The 19,661-nt window shown below is 44.2% G+C and overlaps 1 protein-coding gene across 1 annotated transcript in view; it reads left to right on the top strand.

Moving 5' to 3' along the window:
- The window catches only part of ATP10A (ATPase phospholipid transporting 10A (putative)), a 183,213-nt gene that overhangs the window by 150,013 nt on the left and 13,539 nt on the right, over positions 1 to 19,661 (top strand). The window contains exons 11-14 of the mRNA XM_055556742.1: positions 6,114 to 6,217; positions 6,295 to 6,421; positions 7,935 to 8,119; positions 18,012 to 18,321. Coding sequence (XP_055412717.1) covers positions 6,114 to 6,217; positions 6,295 to 6,421; positions 7,935 to 8,119; positions 18,012 to 18,321 — 726 coding nt within the window. The remainder of the gene's footprint in view (positions 1 to 6,113; positions 6,218 to 6,294; positions 6,422 to 7,934; positions 8,120 to 18,011; positions 18,322 to 19,661) is intronic.

Genomic DNA, 19,661 nt, shown 5'->3' with positions numbered 1-19,661 from the left:
CCATCCAGCCATCTCATCCTCTGTCCTCCCCTTCTCCTCCTGCCCCCAATCCCTCCCAGCATCAGAGTCTTTTCCAATGAGTCAACTCTTCCCATGAAGTGGCCAAAGTACTGGAGTTTCAGCTTTAGCGTCATTCCCTCCAAAGAAATCCAAGAGCTGATCTCCTTCAGAATGGATTGGTTGGATCTCCCTGCAGTCCAAGGGACTTTCAAGAATCTTCTCCAGCACCACAGTTCAAAAGCATCAATTCTTCAGTGCTCAGCCTTCTTCACAGTCCAACTCTCACATCCATACATGACCACAGGAAAAACCATAGCCTTGACTAGCCGGACCTTTGTTGGCAAAGTTATGTCTCTGCTTTTGAATATGCTTTTGAATATGCTGGCAAAGTTATGTCTCTGCTTTTGAATATAAGTTGGTCATAACTTTCCTTCCAAGGAGTAAGCGTCTTTTAATTTCATGGCTGCAGTCACCATCTGCAGTGATTTTGGAGCCCCCAAAAATAAAGTCTGACACTTTCCACTGTTTCCCCATCTATTTCCCATGAAGTGATGGGACTGGATGCCGTGATATTTGTTTTCTGAATGTTGAGCTTTAAGCCAACTTTTTCACTCTCCACTTTCACTTTCATCAAGAGGCTTTTGAGTTCCTCTTCACTTTCTGCCATAAGGGTGGTGTCATCTGCATATCTGAGGTTATTGATATTTCTCCCAGCAATCTTGATTCCAGCTTGTGTTTCTTCCAGTCCGGCGTTTCTCATGATGTACTCTGCATAGAAGTTAAATAAGCAGGGTGATAATATACAGCCTTGACGTACTCCTTTTCCTATTTGGAACCAGTCTGTTGTTTCATGTCCAGTTCTAACTGTTGCTTCCTGACCTGTGTACAGATTTCTCAAGAGGCAGGTCAGGTGGTCTGGTATTCCCATCTCTTTCAGAGTTTTCCACAGTTTATTGTGATCCACACAGAAATATATGTTTTTCTGGAACTCGCTTGCTTTTTCCATGATCCAGCGCATGTTGGCAATTTGATCTCTGGTTCCTCTGCCTTTTCTAAAACCAGCTTGCACATCAGGAAGTTCATGGTTCATGTATTGCTAAAGCCTGGCTTGGAGAATTTTGAGCATTACTTTACTAGCGTGTGAGATGAGTGCAATTGTGTGGTAGTCTGAGCATTCTTTGGCATTGCCTTTCTTTGGGATTGGAATGCAAACTGACCTTTTCCGGTCCTCTGGCCACTGCTGAGTTTTCCAAATTTGCTGGCATATTGAGTGCAGCACTTTCACAGCATCATCTTTCAGGATTTGGAATAGCTCAACTGGAATTCCATCACCTCCCCTAGCTTTGTTTGTAGTGATGCTTTCTAAGGCCCACTTGACTTCACATTCCAGGATGTCTGGCTCTAGGTGAGTGATCATACCATCGTGATTATCTTGGTCGTGAAGATCTTTTTTGTACAGTTCTTCTGTGTATTCTTGCCACCTCTTCTTAATATCTTCTGCTTCTGTTAGGTCCATACCATTTCTGTCCTTTATCGAGCCCATCTTTGCATGAAATGTTCCCTTGGTATCTCTAATTTTCTTGAAGAGATCTCTAGTCTTTCCCATTCTATTATTTTCCTCTATTTCATTGCATTGATCGCTGAAGAAGGCTTTCTTATCTCTTCTTGCTATTCTTTGGAACAATGCATTCAGATGTTTATATCTTTCCTTTTCTCCTTTGCTTTTCGCTTCTCTTCTTTTCACAGCTATTTGTAAGGCCTCCCCAGACAGCCATTTTGCTTTTTTGCATTTCTTTTCTATGGGAATGATCTTGATCCCTGTCTCCTATACAATGTCACGAACCTCATTCCATAGTTCATCAGGCACTCTCTCTATCAGATCTAGGCCCTTAAATCTATTTCTCACTTCCACTGTATAATCATAAGGGATTTGATTTAGGTCATACCTGAATGGTCTAGTGGTTTTCCCTACTTTCTTCAATTTCAGTCTGAATTTGGCAATAAGGAGTTCATGGTCTGAGCCACAGTCAGCTCCTGGTCTTTTTTTTTCTGACTGTATAGAGCTTCTCCATCTTTGGCTGCAAAGAATATAATCAGTCTGATTTCGGTGTTGACCATCTGGTGATGTCCATGTGTAGAGTCTTCTCTTGTGTTTGTGGAAGAGGATGTTTGCTATGACCAGTGCGTTTTCTTGGCAAAACTCTTATTAGTCTTTGCCCTGCTTTCATTCCGTATTCCAAGGCCGAATTTGCCTGTTACCCCAGGTATTTCTTGACTTCCTACTTTTGCATTCCAGTCCCCTATAATGAAAAGGACATCTTTTTTGGGTGTTAGTTCTAAAAGGTCTTGTAAGTCTTCATAGAACCGTTCAACTTCAGCTTCTTCAGCGTTACTCGTTGGGGCATAGACTTGGATTACTGTAATATTGAATGGTTTGCTTTGGAAACGAACAGAGATCATTCTTGTCGTTATTGAGATTGCATCCAAGTACTGCATTTTGGACTCTTTTGTTGACCATGATGGCTACTCCATTTCTTCTGAGGGATTCCTGCCTGCAGTAGTAGATATAATGGTCATCTGAGTTAAATTCACCCATTCCAGTCCATTTTAGTTCGCTGATCCCTAGAATGTTGATGTTCACTCTTGCCATTTCTTGTTTGACCACTTCCAATTTGCCTTGATTCATGGACCTGACATTCCAGGTTCCTATGCAATATTGCTCTTTACAGCATCAGGCCTTGCTTCTGTCACCAGTCACATCCACAGCTGGGTATTGTTTTTGCTTTGGCTCCATCCCTTCATTCTTTCTGGAGTTATTTCTCTACTGATCTCTGGTAGCATATTGGGCCCCAACTGACCTGGGGAGTTCCTCTTTCAGTATCCTATGATTTTGCCTTTTCATACTGTTCATGGGGTTCTCAAGGCAAGAATACTGAAGTGGTTTGCCATTCCCTTCTCCAGTGGACTACATTCTGTCAGACCTCTCCACCATGACCCACCCATCTTGGGTGGCCCCACAGGGCATGGCTTAGTTTCATTGAGTTAGACATGGCTGTGGTCCTAGTGTGATTAGATTGACTAGTTTTCTGTGATTATGGTTTCAGTGTGTCTGCCCTCTGATGCCATCTTGTAACACCTACCATCTTACTTGGGTTTCTCTTACCTTGGACATGGGGTATCTCTTCATGGCTGCTCCAGCAAAGCGGAGCCGCTGCTCCTTACCTTGGACCAGGGGTATCTTCTCACCACCACCCCTCCTGACCTTGAACGTGGAATAGCTCCTCTAGGCCCTCCTGCGCCCCTGCAGCTACCGCTCCTTGAACATGTTATAAAGCTGGTGCTAAATTCTCTTAACTTTTGCTTGTCTGGAAAGTTTTCAGTTTCCCCATCAAATCTGAATAAGAGTCTTGCTGGGTAGAGTATTCTTGGTAGTAGGTTCTTCCCTTTCATCAGTTTAAATATATCATGTGATTCCCTTCTGGCTTGTAGAGTTTCTGTTCAGAAATCAGGTGGTATCTTAATGGGAGTTCCCTTGAACGTTATTTGTCATTTCTCCCCTATTGCATTTAATATTTTGTATTTGTCTTTAATTTTTGTCAGTTTGATTACTGTGTATCTCAGTGTGTTCATCCTTGGGTTCATCCTTCCTGGGACTCTCTGTGCTTCCTGGACTTGGTTGACTGTTTCCTTTCCCATGTTAGGGACATTTTCAGCTATTACCTCTTTAAATATTTTCTCAGGTCCTTTTTCTCTTCTCCTACTGGGACCCCCTATACTGCAAATGTTGGCACATTTAATGCTGTCTCAGAGGTCTCTTAGGTGGTCTACATATTTTTTTTTTGTCATTCTTTTTTCTATATTCTGTTCTGTGACAGTGTTTTCCACCATTCTTTCCTCCAGGTCATTTTTCTATTCTTCTGCCTCTTATTCTGCTCTTGATTCCTTCTAGCATATTATTCATCCCTGTTTGTATATTCTTTAGTTCTTCTAAGTGTTTGGTAACATTTCTTCCATCTGCTCGATCTTTGAGATCCTGCATCATCTTCACTATCATTACTCTGAATTCTTTTTCTGGAAGGTTGCCTATCTCCACTTTATTTAGTTGTTTTTCTGGGGTTTTATCTTGTCCCTTCATCTGGGATATAACTCTGCTTTTTCATGCTGATTAACTTTCTGTGATGTGGTTTTTGTTTCAGTTACTGTGGTTCTGTGCTTCTTGCTTCTTCTGTCTGCCCTCTGATGGAGGAGGCTGAGGCTTGTGTGAGCTTCCTGTTGGGAGGGACTGGTGGTGGGAAAAACTGGGTCTTGCTCTGGTGGGCAGGCCCTTGCTCTAAGCTGCCATCCAAATATCTGCTGATGGGTGGGGTTTCACTCCCTCCCTGGTAGTTGTTTGGCCTGAGGTAACCCAGCCCTCTTTACAGGCTCCATGGTAGGGAGAACTCCAAGAGGGTTTACGCCAAGGGTGCCCTTCCTGGCCTGATGCTGCTGGTGCCCCCAGCCCTGTGGGGAGCCCCTGCTGACTCCTGCCTCCACAGAAGACCCTCCAACACTAGCATGTAGTTGGGGTCACTGCTCCTTTCCCCTGTGTCTTGGTGCATGCAAGATTCTGCTTGTGCCCTCTAAGACTGCAGTCTCTGTTTCCCCCAGTCCTATGCAAGTCCTATAGTCAAATCCCGCTGGCCTCCAAGGTCAGATTCCATGGGGATCCCCAGTCCCTTTTTCAGATCCCCAGGCTGGGAAACCTGATGTAGGGTTCAGAACCTTCACAGCAGTGAGAGAACTTCTATGATATTATTGTTCTCTAGTTTGTGGGTCACCCATCTGGCAGGTATGGGATTTGATTTTATTGTGATTGTGCCTTTCCTCCCATCTCACTGCACTTTCTTCTTTGTATTTGGATGTGGGGTATCTTATTTTAGCAGGTTCCAGTATCCTCCTGTCAATGGTTGTTCAACAGCTAGTTGCAATTTGGGTGCTCTCACAGGAGGAGATGAGCACACATCCTTCTACTCTGCCATCTTGAACCAGAAGTCTGACGAGGTTGTTTTTAAAATAACGTCTAACTTTAAGTTCTATATTGAACGTGTATACTATTGACTAGTAGTAAAACAGGTGCTTGCTAAATCTAATGGTGCACATGTTTTCTGGGCACCTCTTACTGGAGGTTGTTGGAGTAAATCATAATGAAAGGTTACTCCTGTGACATTCCTGCCTAATTAATTGGAACAAAATTCTGGCCAGCATTCCACTTGCAGCCAGCTACAGTGAGACAGAATGGGGAGGGCCACTGACTCCAAAACACACTCATACTTTTATCACGCACAAACTAAAGCGTCTTCTGACTTCTCACAAACAGTTATTAACCCAAGAACACATTGGAGTTAAGAAGGTGTATGTCACTTTGCCATGGATTCCACAGTGGTAAGGCTCAGGGTTAGCACTTCTGCAGTCTGGTAATAAACAGCCAGGTCTGTTCTACACCTGGATCTACAGAAAACAGGAAAGGGTGAATGTTTGGAAATCTCTTACTAGCTGATAGCTAATTTCATACCTTTTTCAAAATTATGGTTAAAGAAAACAACATAACATTAGTTTACCATCTTAACCAGTTTTGAGTGTACAGTTCAATAGTGTTGAGTGTATTTGCATTGGTGTGCAGCAGATCTCCAGGAATTTTCATCTTGCAAAACTGAAGCTCTGTATAGCTCCTTCCTCCCCTGCTCCCCCAGCCCCTGGCAACCAGCTTTCTGCTTGCTGTCTCTCTGAGCTTGGTTGTTTTGTGGTGTTGTGTTCTGTTAGTTGCTCAGTGATGTCCGACTCTTTGCGACCCCATGGATGGTAGCCCACCAGTCTCCTCTGTTTGTGGGATTCTCCAGGCAAGAATACTGGAGTGGGCTGCCATTCAGACTTGAAAATGCAGCTCTTTTCTCTCCCTGGTTGGGAAGAGTTCCCAACTAGACCCTGATGGTGCTGAGCTCTCAGCTGTGGAAACCTCAGCAGTGACCATCACTGCAGACTGATTTCAGCAGGCCTGGCATCTAAGGGAACCAGGGCATTCCACTGGGCTCTGTTCTCACTCATTTTTTTTTTTTCTTCTCCTACTTCCAACTTAGATGACGCTAGAGGGAGGCATCAAATGAAGATCCGCAGCAAGACCCAGGATTACCTCAACTTGTATGCGGTGGAGGGCCTGCGCACCTTGTGCATTGCCAAGAGGGTGAGTAGGCAGCTCCACAGAGGGGCAGAGCCAGCAGCGGAGCGCGGCCCATGCGCTCATCAGCAGGTCTCACCCAGGTTCTGAGTAAGGAAGAGTATGCCTGTTGGCTGCAGAGCCACTTGGAAGCAGAATCTGCCGTGGACAATCGGGAGGAGCTCCTCTTTCAGTCCGCCATTCGCCTGGAGACGAATCTGCATTTGTTGGGTAATTATGTTCTCGAGCCGGCTGGTATCCTGTAGGGCGGGGTGGAGTTTGCAGCATCCCGGGCAGAGAGGTACCCTGGCTCTAGTCCACAGCAGCTCTGCACACACTGGTCTTCATTAAGTACCCTGCTGGTCTGACACTGGGCTTCCCTTGTGGCCCAGCAATAAAAAATCCACCTGCAATGCAGGAGACCTAGGTTGGATCTGTGGGTCTAGAAGATCCCCTGGAGAAGGAAGTGACAACCCACTCCAGTATTCTTGCCTGGGAAATCCCATGGACAGAGGAGCCTGGTGGGCTACAGTCCAGAGGGCTGCAACAGAGTCAGACATGACTTAGTGACTAAACAACAAACCAACTGGTCTGACATTAGCACACCCCCCAGGCGGGGCTATGCTCCATTGAACATTGTCCTCTCTGGTCAGTTTTTGGGTCATTCCCTGTGCCACCTTTCTGGGCACCATGTCAGACTTTCCTCCCCTAAAACCCTGCTTTCCCACCAAAAATAGAGATAAGAAGCAAGCTTTCTCAACAACTGATGCTTAAAATGGTCCCTCCATCCCAGGAACAATCAGAAACTGTTGGACTCAGACAGGGCTGCCTTTTATACATAAAAGTCAACTCTCTCATATCTTTTAATATAAAGGTACTAATCCCATTCATGAGGGCTCACTCTCATGACCTAATTGCCTCCCAAAGGCCCCAGCTGCTAATGCCATTACCCTGGGGATTAGAGCATCAACCTATGGACTTTTAGGAGGGACACAAACATTTCAGTCCATAGCAGCATCCCAGTACAGGGAACAGCATGCATAAAAGAGAAAGGCAAGGCTGACAAGGAGGCCTCGGGTAATGCTGCACTTCTAAAAGAAAGATGGAGACCATCTCACCAAGCTGGAATCAGGAAAACCAGGCTGGCCTAGAGGACACTTTTCTGCACTAAGTGGTATATTTTTCGTAAAATTCTGAGACTTGCACAGGAAAAATCTGCTCCTTAATTTTTGTGTTTGTGGAAAAAGCATATTCAGGATAATGTTGCTTTCAAGAAATAATGGGCCTCTGTGGTCTGTTTTAACAGCTAATGGTAAGCACTGTTCAGAGCCATCACTGTGGGCTCATTTAACAGAAGCTTTCTGCAGGATGGATAAGCTTGAAAACTTTTCATCCCTCTGGGTATGGTCATTCTCACCATCTCCCCACAAGCTTTATTTCCAAGCTATCTGTAAGTTATAAGTTTACTTTATGTTAGGAAGCCTTGGAGGTGTTCTGTTCAGTGTCCAGAGAATTAATGTTTAGTGCTCCCAGCTGTCCCTACTGTATGGAGTCAAGAGTTGGTGAAGGTACCCCCATATCCTGAATGAGGAATCACCCCAGTGCTTCCAGAGAAGATGGACCTCAGCAGGGTCCAGTCTGCAGGGCGGGGCCAGCACCTCTGCTGAGCTGGAGTGTAGTATTCATGCTGGTCAGGGCAGGGGCCCGGAAGCAGGGCCTCACCTACACTGGTACCTTTGAGCAGGTGCCACGGGGATTGAAGACCGCCTGCAGGATGGAGTCCCCGAAACCATTGCTAAACTGCGTCAAGCAGGTCTGCAGATTTGGGTTCTCACCGGCGACAAACAGGAAACGGCCGTTAACATCGCTCATGCCTGCAAACTTCTGGACCATGACGAGGAAGTCATCACCCTGAATGCTGAATCCCAGGTAGGTGGATGTTAGGGAGCCTGCTTTGCCAAGGCAAACCCCACACCCCCCAGCCCCAGAGAGGAGCAGGAAGGAATGCCTTCCATTTCTGGCACTTGCTGTGAGGTGGGCCTTTGTTCTTCACCTCTGTTTATACCTGTGTTGTGTTTCTTATTGTCTTGGAAGATGTGGGATTTGCTGGGACTTCTCAGGAACACTTCTGAGCTTTATAATGCAGAGTTCAACCAGCTTTTTCCTGAGCTACTGTCCAGCCAGCAGTATCAGAGTGTCTCATGAGCTCTCATGGAGTGAGGGCAGCTGTCCATTCGGCATTGGCATTCCCAAAACAGCACGTGTTATCTCATTAATGCCCCAGCAGCACTTGGGTTGTCATTCCTCACCTCTTGACTGAAATCCCCCCATGTAGAGGATGAGTCTCTTCCCACAGGCTCTTCCAGAGTGACTCTTCTTTGGAACATCTTCTCCAGGGGATGAGAAAGTCCAGCCTTTATGGGTCATGCTTTATGGATCATGTAGGTATCACACTTAAGATGTGCCTTATCACAGAGTTTTCACCTTTGTTTTCTCCTAAAAGATTTATAGTGTAGCATCTCACCTTTAGACACAATCTGTTTTGTGTAGAATTTTGTGTAATGTGTGATGTTTACATCAAACTGTGTTTTTCTGCATGTAGCTGGCCAGTTATTCAGGAACTGTTTGTGGACAGTTTGTCTTTTCTCCACTAAATTGTTGAAAACCTTTGTTAAACCTTTGTTGAAAATCAGTTGCTCCTATTTGTTGTGTGTCTATTTTTAGATTTCTATTATTTTCCATACCTGTGTCTATCCCTTCTTCAATACCATACTGTCTTGTGAGTTTTTAAATAAGTCTTAAAATAGGCATTATTTTGTTTAACCTTTAATACAATTTTCTGTTGATGGGCAGGGCTATGTTCCCTCCCTGTTGTTTGACCTGAGGCCAAACTATGGTGGAGGTGATGAAAGATAATAGCTACCTCCTTCAAAAGGCCCCCTGCATGCACTGCTGCACTCAGTGCCCCCATCAACAGAAAACTGGATTAAAGGTTTACTGAGCATGGCCCTGCCCATCACAACAAGACCCAGTTTCCCCCTCAGTCAGTCTCTCCCATCAGGAACCTTCCATAAGCCTCTTATCCTTCTCCATCAGAGGGCAGATTAACCAATCTATTAAAACTATTAAAACTAACCAAGCCTTGTCAAACCCAAGGAAACAATGAGAACACTGTGTAGGGCCGCTCAAAATGCGCAGGACATGGTGAAGAGTTCTGACAAAACGTGGTCTAAGGAAAAGGGAACGGCAAACCACTTCAGCATTTTTGCCTTGAGAACCCCATGAACAGTATGAAAAGGCAAAATGATAGGACACTGAAAGATGAACTCCCTAGGTCAGTAGGTGTCCAACATGCTACTACTAGAAATCAGTGGAGAAATAACTCGAGAAAGAATGAAGAGACAGAGCCAAAGCAAAAACACCCAATTGTGGATGACTTGTGATCGAAATAAAGTCCAATGCTATAAAGAGCAGTATTGCATAGGAATCTGGAATGTTAGGTCCATGAAATTGGAAGTGGTCAAACAGGAGATGGCAAGAGTGAACGTCGACATTTTAGGAGTTAGTGAACTAAAATGGACTGTAATGGGTGAATTTAACTCAGATGACCATTATATCTACTACTGTGAGCGAGAATCCTTTAGAAGAAATGGAGTATCCATCATAGTCAACAAAAGAGTCCAAAATGCAGTACTTGGATACAGTCTCAAAAATGACAGAATGATCTCTGTTTGTTTCCAAGGCAAACCATTCAATATCACAGTAATCCAAATTTCTGCCCCGACCAGTAATGTTGAAGAAGCTTAAGTTGAATGGTTCTATGAAGACCTATAAGACCTTCTAGAACTAACACCCAAAAAAGATGTCCTTTTCATTATAGGGGACTGGAATGCAAAAGTAGGAAGTCAAGAGCTACCTGGAGTAACAGGCAAATTTGGCCTTAAGTACAGAATGAAGCAGGTCAAAAACTAACAGTTTTACCAAGAGAATGCCCTTGTCATAGCAAACACCTTCCAAAAACACAAAAGAAGACTACACATGGACATCACCAGATGGTCAATACTGAAATCAGATTGATTATATTCTTTGCAGCTAAAGATGGAGAAGCTCTATACAGTCAGGTAAAACAAGAACAGGAGCTGATTGTGGCTCAGGTGATGAGCTCCTTATTGCCAAATTCAGACTTAAATTGAAGAAAGTAGGGAAAACCACTAGACCATTCAGGAATGACCTAAAGCAAATCCCTTAAAACTATACAGTGGAAGTGACAAATAGTTTCATGGGATTAAATCTGATAGTACCTGAAGAACTATGGAAAGAGGTTCGTGACACTGTACAGGAGGCAGTGATCAAGACCATCCCCAAGAAAAAGAAATGCAAAAGGCAAAATGGTTGTCTGATGAGGCCTTACAAATACCTGAGAGAAGAAGAGAAGCTAAAGACAAGGGAGAAAAGGAAAGATAAACCCATTGGAATGCAGAGTTCCAAAGAATAGCAAGGAGAGAGAAGAAAGCCTTCTTCAGTGATCAGTGCAAAGAAATAGAGGAAAACAACAGTCTGGGAAAGACTAGAGATCTCTTCAAGAAAATCACAGATACCAAGGGAACGTTGGGCATAATAAAGGATAGAAATGGTAGGGATCTAACAGAAGCAGAAGATATTAAGAAGAGGTGGCAAGAATACACAGAAGAACTATACAAAAAAGATCTTCATGACCCAGATAACCACAACGGTGTGATCACTCACCTGGAGCCAGACATCCTGTAATGAGAAGTCAAGTGTTCCTTAGGAAACATCATTGTGAACAAAGCTAGTGGAGGTGATGGAATTCCAGTTGACCTATTTCAAATCCTAAAAGATTTTGCTGTGAAAGTGCTGCACTCAAAATGCCAGCAAATCTGGAAAACTCATCAGTGGCCACAGGACTGGAAAAGGTCAGTTTTCATTCCACTCCCAAAGAAACACAATGCCAAAGAATGCTCAAACTACTGCACAATTGCACTCATTTCACATGATAGCAAATAATGCTCAAAATTCTCCAAGCCAGGCTTCAACAGTAGATGAACCAAGAACTTCCATACGTTCAAGCTAGTTTTAGAAAAGGCAGAGGAACCAGAGATCTAATTGCTAACATCCGTCGGATCATTGAAAAAGCAAGAGAATTCCAGAAAGATACCTACTTTTGCTTTATTGACTATGCCAAAGCATTTGACTGTGTGGACCACAGCAAACTGTGGAAAATTCTGAAAGAGATGGGAATACCAGGCCACCTGACCTGCCTCCTGAGAAATCTGTATGCAGGTCAGGAAGCAACAGTTAGAACTAGACATGGAGCAACAGACTGGTCCCAAATCGGGAAAGGAGTACATCAAGGCTGTATATTGTCACCCTGCTTATTTAACTTCTATGCAGAGTACATCATGAGAATTGCTGGGCTGGATGAAGCACAAGCTGGAATCAAGATTGCTGGGGAAAATATCAATAACCTCAGATAGGCAGATGACACCACCCTTATGGCAGAGAGAAGTGAAAGAGGAGGGTGAAAAAGTTGGCTTAAACTCAACATTCAGAAAACTAAGATCATGGCATCCAGTTCCATCACTTCTTGGTAAATAGATAGGGAAACAATGGAAACAGTGAGAGACTTTATTTTGGGACTGCAACCATGAAATTAGAAGACACTTGTTCCTTGGAAGAAAAGCTATGACAAACCTAGACAACATATTAAAAAACAAAGCTTATTACTTTGCCAGCAAAGATCTGTCTAGTCAAGGCTATGGTTTTTCCAGTAGTCATGTATGGATATGAGAGTTGGACTGTGAAGAAAGCTGAGCGCTGAAGAATTGATGCTTTTGAACTGTGGTGTTGGAGAAGACTCTTGAGAGTCCCTTGGACTGCAAGGAGATCCAACCAGTCCATCCTAAAGGAGATCAGTCCTGGGTGTTCATTGGAAGGACTGATGTTGAAGCTGAAACTCCAATACTCTGGCCACCTCATGCGAAGAGTTAACAGTTAACTCACTGGAAAAGACCCTGATGCTGGGAAAGATTGAAGGCAGGAGGAGAAAAGGAAGAAATGGTTGGATGGCATCACCAAATCTATGGATATGAGTTTGAGTAAGTTCCGGGGGTTGGCGATGGACAGGGAAGCCTGATGTGCTGTAGTCCATGGGGTCACAAAGAGTTGGACACACCTGAGCAATTGAACTGAACTGATTTTGTTTAATTTCCAAGTGTTTGGAGTTTTCCTATTGGCTTTCTGTTATCGATTTCTATTTTATACCTATTCTGTTGATTTCTGTCCATTCTTGTCATAGAATATGCTTTTTTTTTTTTTTTTTCAGTTTTTTTTAATTATTTTTTTGACGGATAATTGCTTTACAGAATTTTGCTGTTTTCTGTCAAACCTCAACATGAATCAGCCATAAGTATACATATATCCCCTCCCATTTGAGCCTCCCTCCCATCTCTCTCCCCTCTAGGTTGATACAGAGCCCCTGTTTGAGTTTCCTGAGACATACAATAAATTCCTGTTGGTATCTATTTTACATATGGTAATGTAAGTTTCCATGTTACTCTTTCCATACACCTCACCCTCTCCGCCCCTGTCCCCATGTCCATAAATCTGTTCTCTACGTCTGTTTCTCCATTGCTGCCCTGTAAGTAGATTCTAACCGTTTTTCTAGATTCCATATATGTGCATTAGAATATGATATTTATCTTTCTCTTTCTGACTCACTTCAGTCTGTATAATAGGTTCTGGGTTCATCCACCTCATCAGAACTGACTCAAATGTGTTCTTTTTTATGGCTGAATAATACTCCACTGTGTAGAATGTGCTTTTTATTCTTTTATATTCATTTTTTAATGACCCAGGGTATGGTCTTTCTTGGTGAGTGTTCATATGCACATGGAAAGAATGTATGTTCTGTAATGTTGGCTGGTGGATCAATTAGCTCCTGTTGAGAGATGGTACTTCTTCTATAATAAGAATTGGAAAACTGCCTTATGCCTCAAATCCAGCCTACTGCCTGTTTTTATGGCGCTGTATTTGAACAGCCTTCTCTGTGTTTTAATACACAGTCTTAGGCGTGTCCATGCTATAATGGCAGTGTTGAGTAGTTGCCACAGAGACTGAATGACCTGAAAAGCCTGAAATAATTTATTCTGTCCCCAAATAGTCACTCCATATATTTTGATTTCTGTTTGCATGGCATGCTTTGTTTGATCCTTCTGTTTTTAATCTACCTGTAGCATTACATTTGAAATGAAGCATTGTAATGTAATGTAATGTGGCATTACCTTTGGACAATAGGTCATGTTTTCATATATTCAGACAATTCCTTTTAACTGGTATGCTTAGATCATTTACATTTATTCTAATTATCAATATGTTTGGATGCAAGTCTACTATTTTATATTTTGTTTTATTATTCTGTTTTTTATTTTTCCATTCCTTTTTCTACCTTCTTTTGAGCTATTTGAACATATTTTTAGTATTCCATTTTAATTTATCTTATGTTTTGACATCACTTAACATTTTTAGTGTATTTACTAGGCTTATACTATGCATATTGGAGAAGGAAATGACAACCCACTCCACTGTTCTTGCCTGGAGAATCCTAGGGACAGGGGAGCCTGGTGGGCTGCCGTCTATGGGGTCGCACAGAGTCAGACACGACTGAAGTGACTTAGCAGCAGCAGCAGCATACTATGCGTATGTAAGTTGTCAATCTACTTCATTCCAATCAGTGGAATGAAGAAATCTTATCACTCCATGTTTCCCTCAACTCTTCCCCCTAATGTTGTAGGTATCTTACATATTACAGTTGCATATATTGAAATCCTCATCAGATGATATATACTTTTTCCTTTCAATCTAAAAGCAGATTTTTAAAGACATCAAGAGGAAAAGAATGGTCTGTTATATTTACTTAAGTTAGATTATATTTACTTAAATTATATTTACAATTTTTGCTGCTCTTCTTACATTTCCATTGTTTCAAGTTTCCTTGTGGCACAATTCCCCTTTCCTAGGGGGAACTTCTATTTTTTTAAATTTTATAGTGGGGTACAGCTGATTAATAAACAATATGATAGCTTCAGGTAAACAGCAAAGGGACTTCACCATACATATACACACATCCATTCTCCCCAAATGCCCCTCCCATCCAAGCTGTCACATAACATTGCACAGAGTTCCATGTGCTATACAATAGGTCCTTGTTGGTTATCCATTTTAAATACAGCAGTGTGTACAAGCCTATCCCAAACTCCCTAACTTCATCTGTTTTTTAGAGTAGGTCCACTGATGGCAGATGCTCCTGCTTTTCTTCATCAGAGAATGTCTTATTTCGCCACGGTACGCAGTGAGAAATCAGCAGTCATTTGAATCATAGCTAGTGAATCATTATCTGGCTGCTTTCCAGTGTTTTTCTTTAGTTTTAGGCAGCTTCATTATAATATGTTTGGGCCTCGATTTCTTTTGATTTATACTCTGGTATTTGCTAAGCTTCTTGAATGGGGCTGTGTCTCTCACCAGATTTGTTAAGTTTTCAGCCATTATTTCTTCAAACACTTTTTCTGCAGTGCACTTTCTCCTCTTCTTCTCAAAGACTGATGACATGTCTTTTGATATTTTCTCAAGGGTCCCACAGGCACTCTTCAGTTTTTAATTTTTTTTCTCTCGTTCAAATTGGATAATTTCTCTTGTCTTTGAGGTCACTGGCTTTTGCTTCTGTTATTTCTATTCTGCCATTGAGCTCACTCAGTGGGTTTTTTTAATAAACTTTTTATATAGAATGGTTTTAAATTTACCAAAAGATTTGTGAAGATAGTACTGTTTCACCTACACCTAATTTTGCCTAATATTAACATCTTTGCAATTAATAAATGGAGATTGGTATACAGTTGCTACTAAAGTCTGTGCTATATTCAGATTGTCTTAATCTTCATCTTATTGTCCTTTTTATTTTCCAGAATCTCATTCAGGACCTACGTTACATTTAGTTGCCATGTCTCCTCAGGTTCTTACTGGCTACAACAGTTTCTCAGGCTTTCTTCTGGATGACCTTGACAGTTTTGAGGATAGATACAGTTAGATGTTTTGTAGAATGTCTTATATGGGAAATTGTCTGATGTCTCTCTCTTGATTAAAGTTACGAGCTTTGGGAAAGAAGACCACAGACAAAAGGTCATTTTCTTCATTTTGTCACATCATGTCAAGAGCATATTCTATCAACATGGCGTATTACTGTGGATGTTAATTTTGTCTGGTTTTTTCCATCATAAGCCAATTCTTTTCACCCATTGCACACTGTCCTCTTTGAAAGAAAGTCATTGTGCATATTCCCATTTACAGAATGTGAGGTTATAATACCCCTCCTTGAGCACAGAGAAATTACATAAATTATTTATGTAATCCAATGATGGATACATAGTGGAATCCAGTGAGCTTTACATTTTGATTAATGTGTTTTGGGGGTTCTGAAATTTGTATTTAATTATTCTTTACATCTTATGTTTTTTGCTGAGACTTTCTATTCATTTCTAGAATTATTTCTTACTTCTTGGAATCCTTTTTAATGACTGTTTCACAGTCTCTTTCAGATAATTCCAGTATATGTGTCATCTTGGCATTGACTTCGGTAGATTTTCTTTTTCCACAGCACTGAGAATTTCCTAGCTCTTTATCTGCTGATAAATTTGGAGTTGCATTGTGGGTATTTTAAATGGCACTCTGAAAGTAAAAGTGACAGTCACTCAGTCTTGTCTGACTCTTTGCAACCCCATGGACTATACAGTCCATGGAATTCTCCAGGCCAGAATACTGGAGTGGGTAGCCTTTCCCTTCTCCAGGGGATCTTCCCAACCCAGTAATTAAACCGGGGTCTCCTGCATTGCAGGCAGATTCTTTACCAGCTGAGCCACAAGAGAAGCCCAAAAATACTGGAGTGGGTAGCCTATCCCTTCTCCAGGAGATCTTTCTAACCCAGGAATCGAACAGGGATCTCCTGCATTGCAGGCAGATTCTTTATCAACTGAGCTATCACGGAAGCCCCAGATGGCCCTCTGGTCACTTTAAATTCTATGGAGAATGTGTATTTTTTTAAGGCAGGTAATCAGTCCTCTTGGGTGCAGGCTGCAGGCTCCAAACAGCCTGGGGGTGTTGGGTTCAGTGTCACTTTTGTTTAGCCTTTGCCAAGCTGTTAGAATCTGTCTCATATTTTTGCCCAGCTCCTGACTCCTAACAATGTTCCACTACTTTCTGATTCTCTGGGACTCCCTCTGGCTGAAAGGCGAGTGTTTGAGTTGCCTTGATCTGCTTTGTGTCTCAGCACTGACTTCCGGGGCCAAGGTGGTGGACAGACAGAAGGAGGGCAGCGGCCGCCTTGCCGTCGGGGCCGCAGTTGGTCTGAGAGGAGGGACTCCTCCCTTAGTCCCCGGCGACAGGCGGCCCTGCCACCGTGGCTGTTCCTGCTGCTGCTCTGGAGCAGAGTCGCCTGGCTCTGGGTTCAAGAGAATCGAGGAAAATAAATAAAAATGGGGTTTCCTCCCTCTGCCCTGAGCACGGAAAGTTCTCTTTTCTGGTTTTCAAGCCAGAAGTAGAGGTCTTCTCCTCGCACTGGAGCTTTCTTGTCCCGCTTCCAGCTTCTGTCCAGACGTCTGCGTGCTTAGAGTAGTGGTCTCCTTCCCCAGCCTGACCGCTGCCGTTTACTCTGAGTCCTCAGCGCCACTCGGTGACTCTGTCCGGGTGCCACCGCGGGCTTTCGGGGTGGGGGCAGGATCCGCTCGTTCCGTTCTGCCTTGCCAGGGCTTTGTGCTAGGACCCGAGCGTCCGGATTGGTCTTGCAGTGGGGACCCGCCTTCTCCGTAAAGCCTTCCCGGGCACCGCCCCCGCCCCCAGCCCCACCCTAGAGCAAGGCTCCCCCCGCCTCGTATCCGGCACACTGCGCATTCTGCTCAGTGACTTGCTGTGGTCATGGGGTTATGCATGTGTCCCGCTCAGTGACTTGCTGTGGTCGTAGGGCCATGTGTGTGTCCCGCTTCTTGGCCCATCACCCAAAGTCAACGGTTGCATCTTTTCAGGCTTCTATTCTGCGTCGCGCCCACTTTTCTCAATATAAAACGTGCTCAGTAAGTGCTTATCGGAAACACCTGATTCCCACAGTGCCATGTGTGAAGCTGCTCACTAACCTGGGTCTCTCTGTCCATGGAGGAGCAGGAACCAGTGGAGTTCCTGGAGTTTATTCATTATTAGAAACACTTGTCCCTCCCATGCCTCTGTGCCCTGACCCTGCAGTCTCCCCAGGAAGTTTCCCTATCCTTTCTGGGATTCAGATACAGCTTTGGAAGGGCACTGCCAATTCAAAGCCTCAGAAATTAGGCTTTTTTTCCCCTGGCCAACTGGAGAGCTTAAAGAGATTCTGATTACACTTCTTTTGAAGCTAATCACAGCAGAAGCTCTTCTTGGTAGCTCACTAGAAAACAAGAAGTTCTGAGTAAGGGTCTCTGAGGACCATGGGGAAGTGCCTGGAAAGCTCCCATGGCCTGACCAGCTAGCAGTTCCACCACAGTCTGGCTAGGCCTCCCAAAGTGAAGATGCTCTACACAGTATAATGGAATCAAGTAGAATCCTAATAGGAACCCTAAACCCACCCAGACTCTTTCATGCTGAAAGTCGACCACTTCCCCTGACTTTCCAGGTGCAGGAGGGTGCCCTTCTGGGCCAGGACTGCAGCCTGGGTCCTGGCAGAGTCTCAGATGTATCGCTGGGGTGATATGGATGAGTGACCCTTGCGTTCCTCTTCTGTCCACTTCAGGAGGCGTGCGAGGCCCTGCTGGACCAGTGCCTGCGCTATGTGCAGTCCCGCAGCCCCCGGAGGACCGTTGGCAGCCTCAGCGTGGGCTTCGCCCCTCTCTGTCCACCCTCCGAAGCCACTGCCTCTGGCCCCAGCCTCGTGATCGATGGGAGAAGTCTGGCCTACGCCCTCCAGAAGAACCTGGAGGACAAATTCCTCTTCCTTGCTAAGCAGTGCCGGTCTGTCCTTTGCTGTCGCTCAACCCCCCTGCAGAAGAGCATGGTGGTGAAACTGGTCAGGAGCAAGCTCAAGGCCATGACCCTGGCCATAGGCAAGTATCCAGGCCGGACAGCCTCCTCCTGTGCAGCTGCCTCCCCTTGAAGCATCTTGAATTTCCTACCCCTTCCATACTATACTCTAGGGTGGGAAAACACTTTCTTTCTCTTTTTCCTATTTATAAAATCACACTCTGTGCAATAAAATTGGCAGTCTGTTCCAAATATAAAGCTTGGATTTGAAAGCCACAAAATACACTAGCAACAGATATAGCTACATATTATGAAGTCAGTAATTCAGTGTCAAATTAAAAAGTTAGAGCTTCTTACTGTCTCCGGGGAGACAGAAGAGTCCTGTCCTGTGGCTTTGGCCTCAGCAGAGGCCTGCAGTCTAAGCCTGACCCCAGGCCAACTTAGGAAGAAGGCCCTTTGTAGGTGCTTCTGATGGCCGTGAGCCACCTGGGGTCCAGCTTCATCACGCTTCGGGACCCAGAGACTCCATGGTGATCGGAATTCCCATCACTTCTTGTCGCTGAACTTTGCTTCAAGTGTTAGTCACTCAGTTGTGTCCGACTCTTTGTGACCACATGGACTGTAGCCCGCCAGTGGACAGGCTCCTCTGTCCATGGGATTCTCCAGGCAAGAGTACTGGAGTGGGTTGTCATTTCCTTCTCCAGGGGATCTTCCCCACCCAGGCATTGAACCCAGGTCTCCTGCATTGTCAGGCTGATTCTTTACCATCTGAGCCACCTGGGAGATGATTTTGTTTCAAGACCAGCATCTAATTTTAAAACATTCCTCCTAAGCTCTGAATAGTTGCTGAATTTTGCATCATTTCCTTAAGGACTGTGTGTCTGATGGTGGCTTTTCCTTGTAGACTGCTGGCCTGGCGAGCCTCCTGGGCTCCTCTCCAGTCTGCACCCGCATCCACCTGTCTCCTCACCCACTCTGATTGAAGTCCAATCTCCAGGGAGGTTCAGGGACGTGGCAGCCCCACCTGCTGGGGAGAGCTGGGAGAGACTGCAGGTAGCCTAGGAAAAGGGGTGGTCCCCAGGATTCCCCGATATCAGATAGTTTGGTCTTCCTGCATATAGAATGCACACCTAAGTGAGAGCTTGCTCTGAAATAAAGCTTCCTCACCAATCAGTATTAATTACCATATTTTCTACAGGAGGTCTGTGGTAGCCCCCCACCCTTGGTGATGTAGCAATTGCCACTCTGTCACCTCATCAGGACAGTTGAGGCTGGTGATGGCCTTAGCATGGTTGTCATGGAGATGGACCTGCACATCCCCAGGGCATGGTAACTGCTGAGGGGGGCGAGGTGTGTTCACCCACAGCCACCTGGTTCCAGCTGAGATAAGACAGGCAGATCTTCTAGGATGGCCCCTGTTCAG

Source organism: Bubalus kerabau, chromosome 19 (assembly GCF_029407905.1).
Source record: "Bubalus kerabau isolate K-KA32 ecotype Philippines breed swamp buffalo chromosome 19, PCC_UOA_SB_1v2, whole genome shotgun sequence".
NCBI classification, from domain to species: domain Eukaryota; kingdom Metazoa; phylum Chordata; class Mammalia; order Artiodactyla; family Bovidae; genus Bubalus; species Bubalus kerabau.
The sequence above is the reverse complement of the archived record's forward strand: the minus strand, read 5'-3'. Positions and strand labels throughout refer to the sequence as shown.